Source organism: Galeopterus variegatus, unplaced genomic scaffold (assembly GCF_000696425.1).
Source record: "Galeopterus variegatus unplaced genomic scaffold, G_variegatus-3.0.2 Scaffold1362, whole genome shotgun sequence".
Lineage (NCBI taxonomy): Eukaryota > Metazoa > Chordata > Mammalia > Dermoptera > Cynocephalidae > Galeopterus > Galeopterus variegatus.
Window position 1 is genome coordinate 123,830 of NW_007727473.1, and position 11,100 is coordinate 134,929.

General features: G+C 36.7%; 1 protein-coding gene across 1 annotated transcript in view; it reads left to right on the forward strand.

Moving 5' to 3' along the window:
- The window catches only part of ZNF790 (zinc finger protein 790), a 32,849-nt gene extending 27,018 nt beyond the window's left edge, over positions 1-5,831 (forward strand). Inside the window, exons 4-7 of the mRNA XM_008576519.1 lie at positions 845-929; positions 1,958-2,081; positions 2,371-2,466; positions 4,000-5,831. Of these exons, the coding sequence (XP_008574741.1) occupies positions 921-929; positions 1,958-2,081; positions 2,371-2,466; positions 4,000-5,714 (1,944 nt within the window). The 5' untranslated portion in view covers positions 845-920 and the 3' untranslated portion in view covers positions 5,715-5,831. The remainder of the gene's footprint in view (positions 1-844; positions 930-1,957; positions 2,082-2,370; positions 2,467-3,999) is intronic.
- The last annotated feature ends 5,269 nt before the right edge of the window (positions 5,832-11,100 follow it).

Below are 11,100 nucleotides of genomic sequence, written 5' to 3' on the forward strand. Positions count from 1 at the left end.
GGGAGCGCCGCCGCGCTCCCAAGCAGCGCACTGTAGCAGTGCGCCACCGGGCCGGCCCTTTCCATGTTTTTAAGTAAAAAAATATATGAAGTACCCAGCACATTATGCTGCTCAATCAGTATTTTTGTTGTCACTGTAGAGTGGGAATGAATTATCAGAACGATATTCTCCCTTTCCAAGGCTTTATCCTGGGTGAGAAGGCCGCAAGGATGATGCAAGAAAGCAGAAAAAACAGAGTGTGGGTCTGGAGGTTAATGGGAATTGACAGTCAAGTGGGGCCAAAAACTGTGTGCACAGGTCTGTTTGTGCCCTGGTAAAGACTACTAAGGTTCTGTATACCAGTCTTCTCACTGAATGGTAAATCTAGTCAGGATAATTTTGGCCTCAAAATTGCCTTTACTTTTGCAGTGTGGGCCCTCTTGGGATACTTTGGATGAAAATGAGTCAGTAGGTGTCATAGGGTTCGTTGGACATAGAGGAGATGAAAGCCACTATCATGGGAAGTATGCAGAAGGAGCCTGGGCAGGAGCATTGGACTCTAGATTGGGAGTTACATTGCTCTGGGGTGACCCTGGGATGTCTGACTCAGGCCTGCATGTTTGTAGTGGGCAATTAGGGCAAGTCAGAGTGGCCTTACCTCAAATCCTGACTCATGTCATGATTTTGTCATAACTAATTGGACTGAAACTCCATTCTGCTGTATTTGAGTTTGTCTGGTTTTGGATATGGGGCAGGATTTCTTCAGACTCTCTCTGACCTTACTCCAAGGAAAAAAATGGCATTCCCATTTACTGATTTGAAAGCTCTGAGGAAAGCCTGACTTCTCATGATTCTTTCCCCCCAGCTCTGCTTCCCCAGCATTCTGCTTTGCCAAGAGAGGAATTCAGAAGAGGACTGGTCTACTCTTGGAATTCTAAGTAATGGCCCATGTGAGTTGTAATTGCCTCTCTCCAGAAATATAACCATTTATATCACATCATGTGAATATTTTTATTGCTTATCCTTAAACTGCTTACCTGAATTGCTATTCAATGTGATAAGTCATGGTTGTGAAACAGTCCCTCTTTTCTCCCACCAATATCCCCAAATCTGTCCAACAGTGTATCTCCTGTGTCCTAATTTTCTGACAGAGCATTGAAGGAGGAGAAATAATTTCCGTAAAGGGAATAGTGGAGACTTTCATTTCAAAAACATGGCTTAACAAGGTGGAACTGAGTGGTTAAAGGGGACACACTACATGAAAGCTTTTATTTACTCCATAGAATGGGGTGTTTCAGTTAGTAAAGATGGGATTTGGTGTTGGTATTCATTTCAGTATCTGGCACCCTGTGATGTTTTTAGTTAGAGGATGTGAGGGGAGGATGAGTTCACAGAGATCTGAGATCTCGCCATGAAATCAATGAGATTAATATCATTAACGAAACATGTGCCAATTGTCAACTGCTTATAAAAGAGCCTAGAGAGCCTACACATTTTCCATAGAAAATACTATTCAGTGAGGGAGTGTATCTCTTAAGAATTCTTTCAATTTAAACTAATAAAAAATTATACTAAAGGTAGCTTAAGCAGAAAACAAACAAAAAGAGCTGACAAAACCCTCAACTTTTCTCACATAGTAAGTCTGGAGTTACTCTTTCCAGGTTTATATAGCCTCTGAGTGGTGTCAACAAAAAACTCATATGATTTCTATTATTCTGGGCTGCCATCTTGGTGCTTGTTATTTGAAGGCCATTGGATGTTGTAACTGAGCAACAGGAGTTTTTAAGTGCATGTAGGCACTCAGCTTCAATAATACTGATTTCTGTGTCATGTTCCCCCCATATCACAGGCAGCCAAATCCAGTATTTTGCTCAGTGTATGTCCCACTCCCTGTAGTTCCCTTTCCCATCTTTTCTCTTTCCATCTAAAAGGTTTCTTTTAATTTCAACATTAATATTTGGGTTTGTCCTTTCAGCAGTTGATGGTGTTCAGGGATGTGGCTGTAGACTTCTCTCAGGAGGAGTGGGAGTGCCTGGACCTGACACAGAGGGACTTGTACAAAGAGGTGATGTTGGAGAACTACAGCAACATGGTCTCACTGGGTAAGATTCAGAATTTGACCCTAGAAATTCCTGCTTTCTATATTGTGAAATTTGGATTGTCTTTCACATGTCTAGGGGAATTTCTGACCTGTTTCTGGGAAAATGATGTATGCTAATGGCAGTAGTTGTCATTATTGTTCACTTCCATCTTCCCCAGCATTTAGAAATCCTTTATGCCTTTTTCTTGCCCTTTCTATAACTGTCTGTCTTCCTTAATAACCAAGGGACTAGATGCAAATTTTGGAACCCTTACCGTGTGGTCATTTCCTATATCTCATCTTCTGGGCAGGACTTTGCATTTATCAGCCAGATGTGTTCTCCTTATTGAAGAAAGGGAAAGAGCCCTGGATGGTTTTGAGGGATGAAACAAGAGGACCTTGCCCAGGTAAGTGAAGGCTGAGCAGGCACAGGGAGGCCATCATTGCAGATAACAGCCCAGCTGCTTAGTGAGGCAGCCACACCTTTGAAATATTGGTCTGGACTGTCCCCTCAAAGGCCATAGCCTTTGATAAAGGCCTGAAACCTAGAGAAGAAACCTTTTCCAAAAGAATTTTCTCTTCACTCCAGATATTCTATTTCTGTGCTTTCATTTTTCCTTCATATAACAAAAATGGAAGTGCCATTCTTTTTCTCCAGTGGTTATTATTTTATCTATGGTTTGGATTAAGTCCTACTTATTTGTAGCTCATGCTAGATTCATTCTCCCTTGGCAAGTTTATCAAACTATTTTCCCATCTGAACTATCACCATAATTATCTCCTTTACCTAAATGCAACATAGCCTGTGCTATTGAGTTCCTAGTACTTTGAATAGCTCTGCTATTTCCTAGCAATCCTGTTTTTAAGCTGAAAATTATGAGATATTCATCATAGTACCTTACACAATACTTATAAATTTTTAGATATTTTCTGAGATACTTCAGTGGCCTTGGATAAAAGGGAAAGAGAAGATCTGGAAAAGGGCTTGAAAGCATAAAAATGACTGTATTATGTAGAATGGATGAGCAATTCTATAACATCAAGAATAAATAAACAAAAGTATCCTGACTGGGATCATGTGACAAAAAATGACATAGCTATGCACAGTGCAGGAAATGAGAAGGGTGAAGTCTTTACATGCAATGATGAGTAAGTAGGTATGAACACATTCTCTCGTATTCGTCTTTGACTAAGCTAGCCTGGATATGCTTTTTTCTCTTCCTATTTGTATAGAAAGTAATGTGGAAGCAGAATGTGTAATCATTTCAGTAGAGATAGAAGGGATTACACAGTGAGATATGTTACATTATTACATGGTTAGATGATCCCAGTTGTGCTTCCTGATCTCTGATTTTAGTAATATTATCCTTTACTCCATCCTAAGCACCCTCCACCTGTTTTTCCTCTTGTAGTGTATTTATTTCAGACTTATTTTTTAAATGACTAACATGTGCTGAGGGTTGATAATACCATACTGAGTGAAACAATCTTGTCTTTAAATTGTTATTGTTACTGAGGTAGTACCTGGACAATCATTTTTTATTGAATTCTTCAGATGTATATAATCAACAAAACTTTGTATCTATTTTTTAAATGACTAACATGTGCTGAGGGTTGATAATACCATACTGAGTGAAACAATCTTATCTTTAAATTGTTATTGTTACTGAGGTAGTACCTGGACAATCATTTTTTATTGAATTCTTCAGATGTATATAATCAACAAAACTTTGTATCTCTCATCACCTGACTCAACTTTTATTAAGTCTTTTAAATTTCTATTTATTACTTGCCCTTCTTTTCATGTTGCCCAGAATTTGAGGATTTTTTTAAGCCATTCACTTCTTGTGTGCTTTATTTTAGGATTTCTGCACATACACTGGAAATTTCATTTATTTTTGAACAGTAAAACAGTGTGTATTTACCTTCTTATCTTTCAGATATACAGTCCAGGTGTCAGACCAAGAAGTTATCACAAAAAAGTGGCATTTTTGAGAGAGAATTATCCCAATGGGAAATAACAGAAGTCTGTAAAAACCACAGCCTTGAATGTTTATGTTTCAGAGGTGATTGGGAAGGCAAAGATCAGTTTGAAACACAACAGGAAAATCAGGAGGGATATTTTAGACAAGTGATATTCACCTATGAAAACATGCCCACTTTTAAACAGCACACAGCTTTTAATCTGCATCAGAGTGTTAATACAAGAGAGAAACTGAATGAATTTAAAGATTGTGAGAAAGCCTTTAGTTTGGGTTCTCACCATACTCGACATGAATTAATTCACATTGGTGAGAAATTCTGTGAAGATAAGGAATGTGGGAAGACCTTTCTTCCTGATTCAGAACTTACTCAATATCAGACAGTTTTCTTATCAGACACTGGTAAGAAAACACATGAATGTAAAGAATGTGGGAAGGCTTTTAGTTTGCGATCAAGTCTTACTGGTCATAAGAGAATTCACACTGGTGAGAAACCTTTTAAATGTAAGGAATGTGGGAAGGCTTTTAGATTTCATTCACAGCTTAGCGTCCATAAGCGAATTCATACTGGTGAGAAATCTTATGAATGTAAAGAATGTAGCAAGGCCTTTAGTTGTGGTTCAGACCTTACTCGACATCAGAGAATTCATACAGGTGAGAAACCCTATGAATGTAATGAATGTAGGAAGGCCTTTAGTCAGAGATCACATCTTATTAAACATGAGAGAATTCACACTGGTGAAAAACCTTATGAATGTAAGGAGTGTGGGAAAGCTTTTACTCGTGGCTCACACCTAACTCAACATCAGAGAATTCATACTGGTGAGAAATCTCATGAATGTAAGGAGTGTGGAAAAGCATTTATTCGTGGTTCAAATCTTGCTCAACATCAGAATGTTCATGTTGGGAAGAAGCCTTATGAATGTGAGGAATGTGGGAAAGCCTATATCTGGAGTTCACACCTTGCTCGACATCAGCGAATTCATACCGGTAGGAAACCTTATGAATGTAAGCAGTGTGGGAAGACTTTCATTTGGGCTTCATATCTTGCTCAACATGAGAAAACACATAAAGAAAGGAAACTCTATGATTGTAAGGAATGTGGAAAGACCTTTTTTCATGGCTCAGAGTTTAATCGACATCAGAAAATTCATACTGGTGAGAGAAATTATGAATGTAAGGAATGTGGGAAGACCTTTTTTCGCGGTTCAGAACTTAATCGACATCAGAAAATCCATACTGGAAAGAGACCATATGAATGTGAAGAATGTGGAAAAGCCTTTCTCTGGGGTTCACAACTTACTCGACATCAGAGAATGCATACAGGTGAGGAACCTTATGTATGTAATGAGTGTGGGAAATCCTTTATCTGGGGCTCACAGCTTACACGACATAGGAAAACTCATACTGATGCAGAACCCTATGAATGTAAGAAAAGTGGCCAGATCTTTAGTCACCATTCATGTCTAACTGAACAGAAAATTCATAATGGTGAGAATCTCTATGAATGGACAGACTATGGGAACACCTTTAGTCATGATTCAAACTTTGCTCAACACCAGAATATTTACACTTTTGAGAAACCCTATGAATATAGAGATTTTGAGACAGCATTTTCTCCAAACTCTCACTTTAATTTCACTGTTGTGAAATCATGTGATATAAAAATGTAGAAAAAGCTTTATTCATGACTCATTAATTGATGTCAATTAATTTCTTCTCTTGAGAAACCTCACAAGTTTAAGTAATATTGAAAGGCCTTTTGACAAAACACATACAATATACACTCTACAGCAGACAGTTCATAATGCAATTTATATTAATGTAAGAATTTACTGATTAATCATCAGTTATGGAATATCAGGGTATAACCCTATGAATGAGAAGATAGTGTGAATTCTTTGAGTCATTCTCAAAACATTCTCTTGAGAGATATATTGCATAAAGAATGTATATCTAATCCATGTAGGAAACCTGTCACTACCAAATTCTTGTTGCACTTCCACAAAAATCATACCATAGACTATTTTTTGTTGTGTTATTAATCTGGAAAAGCCTTGAACTGTCATGTAACATTTGGCATGTGTTGGTTTCAACACACTCTATCTCTATATTTTTTTGGAAAGTAACTTAAATCTGTTTGCTTATTCATTAGTTTATAAGAATTGAATGAGCTTGAGATTTAAGTGACTTAATGACTCATTAGTATGGGTATTAAGTCATTTCTATGAGAGGAGGACCTAAAGACTGTAGTGATCTAGGCAAATATGCCACTTCTTTCTGTGTCTTTCTGAACAGCAGAATGTTAATTCTGAAGAAAAACCAGTGAGATATAATGAAAGTAAGAAAGCCTTTAGTCAGTATTAATTTCATATGCTACATCAGAAACATATGTACTATAAAGAAAGCCTTATGGTTTTAGTAAAAGTGGGGTTGTTGAGTATTCAGCAATTTTTAAAAAAATAAAAAGTATTTGGAAGTGATTTGTCTCTAACAAATTTCTAAGGCCAAGCATCATATAATCCATTTTTTCACCACAGTTAAAACTTAGAAATTAGCAAATGGATAGTCAAATGAATTCCAACCTCTTGGAAATTTAGTACCACCTGTATAAACAATTCTTGGGTTAAAGAGCAAATAAATAGTGAAATTATAGACTATTGAGATGTGAATGATAAAGAGACCCCTGTATTTCAAATCCTATGAACGTGGCCAAAACAGTTTTCAATAGAAATTGCTCTGAATGTGTATAAAAACAAGAAGATTGAAGGCAGTTTGTTTCTTAGCACTGTATTTCCAGCAGTTAGGAAAGTATATGTGAATATATATATAGTATACCTATATACTAAAATACTGTAGGGTATCAAATATTCGTTGAATTAAATAATGATTATTCAACTAAACAAGCTAGAATAAGAACAAATGTCCCAAATGAATAGATGGAAAGGCTTAATGAAAATAAAGCAGAAATTAATGGAATAAGACACAATACAGAAGGTTTTTATCAAAATCTACTACTTTGAAGAAAACTATTATTTACTAGACGTTGGCAATATCTCTACCACATTATAAGAAAGGAGAAATGGGATATAACTATATGTTTAGAGGGTATTTTTAAAATGGTAATGTAAGTATGTAAACAAATACAATTTTTATATATGGATGGCTTATTTTCTAGAAAAACATTATATAAATATGATTATTTTGAAAATAACCAAAAAAGTCCAAAAAAATTATCATTAATCATTAATAATTATATAACTTTACAGGCTACACCATCAAGGAACAGAAAATCTTAGGGAGATTTGCCAGCATATGCTAAAAGACTAACATAATTCTAATAAAATTAGATGGGGGGGTGCTGACTGGTTAGCTTAGTTGGTTAGAGCGTGATGCTGATAACACAAAGGTCCAAGGTTCAATCCCTGTACCAGCCAGCCAGCAAAATCCATAAATAAAAATTAGATGGGGGGGTGCTGACTGGTTAGCTTAGTTGGTTAGAGCGTGATGCTGATAACACAAAGGTCCAAGGTTCAATCCCTGTACCAGCCAGCCAGCAAAATACATAAATAAAAATTAGATGGGGGAAGCCCTTTAGAAAATTCCAGAAAATTTTCATGAAGATACATGAAAAAACTAATATAGTAGATTAACCTAGTATTTATTGAAAGGACAGTATGATACTAGATACTTACCTAGAATGCTTAAGCTCTGATTTGGATGGATGATAGTTCTGAATGCTGATAATGTACTTTATTAGCTTAGTACTTTTTTTTAAGTGCAGTTCTTGGCTCCTTTTCATATTACATGAGTAAAGGAAGGGGAATTATATGTACACATATTTAGCACATAAATATAAGTCATATCTTTAGTAGGTAGTTCCCTCACAAATTATTGTCATCCATGGAATTTCACTTGTGGGGAAAATAATCTTTTTGTTACATAACTTTATTATAATGAATAAGCCATTTTTATTCATGCTGAGTAGATTCTTTTTTAAGATGACAAGTACACTGAGAAAAATAACACTTCAAGGTTATTTGGTGAACCTTTGTCCACATTATCCTTTCCAGACATCCACATACAGATAACTATGGTTCATTCTATTTTCCTTTGGCCCAGGCTGCCTTGTTGAATTTGGCATCAGTGTGCACATCTGGTGTTCCCATCTCTTTCATAGTGAATATTGGGATCTCCTTGAATACTTCAGGTCATGTTTCTTGACCCCCTACTCTATATATTTTTGAATGTTGATAATGTCTTCCCTAGTCTACCTCATGGATGACAAAACAGCCCTTCACTTTTCCCTAACCACCTTTCTTTGCAAGCGCCATTCTGCTGGAACCATTTTGGAAAGGGACTTTTGATAATTAGTGTTGGTACAGTTAGATTCGTTCTTGGCAGTGTAAAGCAGGATAAATTCCCAACAAATCAAGAGGTCTAAATGCAAAAACAAAATAAAAAAGAAACTTTTTAATTACTAGAAGGAAATGGGTGAGTTCCTTCATAGCCCTGGAATGAAGGCTTCCATAGCTATGACTCAAAAATCCAGTAGAAATGAGGAGGAGGAAATTAATAAATTTTTGTAGGACTAAAATAATACAAACAAAGGAAAATGACAAATTGGTGGTGTTTGCCACATATGACAGACTAATGTCCTTAATACATGTAGAGTCTAAAAATTGAGATGTAAAAGACTATGGTCTGATATAGTACAAGGAAGAAGGCATAAATAGACACTTCACAGGAAAATATAAGTGAATGACACACCTTTAAAAAGATGCTCCATTGTGATCATAAGGAAAATGTAAGTTAGACTACACTGAGGTACCACTTCATACCAATCAGAGGGGCAAAAATCCAAAGTGTATTAAAATACTCTATTGGCCAGACCAAAGAACAAGGACTCTCACACTGCTGGTGAAAATGCAAAATAGTTCAACTCATATAGGAGGTAATTAAACAGTGTTCATGTTTAATCTCATATGCATATATTATATGACACAGCACCCTTCTATCACAAAGATACACTGGTAAAATTACAAAATGTGGTATGCATAAAGGAATTTAACTATTTGTAAATGAAACAGAATAGAAAGAAACTCAGGTGCCCAGCAGCAGAAGACTGGCTGAATTAACTGTCAGATAGTACTGAGACAGGCAAGAGGGGAATTGCATTAAGTCCTGGAGTCCAAAGGCTGGAAAACAGGAGTTCCAATGTCCAAGGACAGGAAAAGATGGATGTCCCAGCTCAGGATGAAAGAGAATATGTCCTTCTGCCTTTTTGTTCTAGTCAGTCCTTCAACAGAGTGAATGATGCCCACCCAGAGCTGGTGAGGGCAGATCATCTTTACTCAGTCTACTGATTCAAATGCTAATGTCTTCCAGAACACCCTCTCATGTACATTCAGAAATAATGTTTTGCCAGCTATCTGAGCATCCCTTAATCCAGTCAAGTTGACACATAAAATTAGCCATCACACGGTGTCCTCCAAGGACTCTGGGGATGAGGAAACCTGGAGAACAGACAGGACAGAGCTTTTTCATTCTGAACTATCCATATGAGTACAGGCTGGGAAAATGGGACCTTCGGGCTTTGAAATAGATGTGGCTAAACAGTCACAGAGACATGGCTTTGATCCTTTGCATGGCCCTTCCAGTCCCTGTGAGGCAAAATTCACCCTGCTTGGCTTTTCTGCACACTGATAGGGTAGGAGCCAGGTTGACCATCCAATGGCAATGTTAGTTTAATTCCATCAATGATTTATGTAATAGTTACAGGCAAAGGAAAGCCACAAGGTTAACTTAGTGTCAGTGCTGGGCCAAGAACACATGCAGTAGAGCTGCTTCCTGTGGGATTGTATCTTCACACCATATCCTAAAAAGCCTTATAAAAGGGACCTCCCACTGTCTCTTAACTTCACTTTTGACCCTCAGGCTCACATCACTCCGGCCCCACAGCTCCCTTTGCTGTTCCTCACACAAGTAAAGCACAATCCTGCAGCAAGTAATTCAAATCTACTTTCTATGAGTACTTCCACCATACTCCCAATTCTCAGTCATTTTTTTTCTTCAGGTCTCTGCTTAAATTTCCTCTTCTCAGAGTGGCCTGCTCTGACCATCCTACATAAGATAGCACCTCCCTCTTCCACTAGCACTCTCTAACCTCCTCACCCCACTTAAGTTTTTTGCATGGCCCTTATCACCAGCTGACATATTATTTACTTATTATCTGTCTTTATTCATGTGAATGAAAATTCCACAATGGGACTTCCTGTTTGATTCATCATATACGCTTCAGAGAATAATGTAAGTACTCAATAAATATTCTTTTCTCAAATAAATATGACACACCAACTCTTACTTAAAGCAAATTTTATCAGCAAAGCCTATGCACATGACCACCCAAGGTTAAAATAAAGTCTGGACAATATCAAACATCTATCAGTAGTACTAATCATCATTTGCAAACTTTTGTATTCTGGGTTTAGGGATGTCCAAATAGCTATTTTGTAGGTTCAAGTACAACTATGGCAATTGAGAACAACTCACTGCCCTTAATAAGATATATATGATAAAGTAGCATGAAATAGCAATGTGTCAGCTTAGAAATTACAAGGTCTTTACTGGTATGCTGTGAAGAGTCTATGAATTCAAAAATATGGGCACCATTCTGGGATAAAGAAAATATAATAAAGCAAGTGAAAATTGAATTTCATAAGTAACTACATAAAAACAATTTTTTATTTCCTCCTAAATAGAAAGTAGTCACCTCTGCAAGCAAACTGATAAAAATATCCAAGTAAATACATATATTCTCCTGAAGTCAAAGTATTTATATTTGGTATGATGGAAATGTTTAAAACTGGAGTGTGGCGATGGTTGAACAACTTTATAAATGTACTAAAAGCCACTAACTGTACACTTACAACAGATGAACTTTAATGTATGTAAATTATATCTCAATAAAGCTATTAAACAGATCCCCCAAAATATTTATATTGGTATTTATCTATCAATAATAAATGTGCATGAACACTCATCTCAGAGATTTTTTTT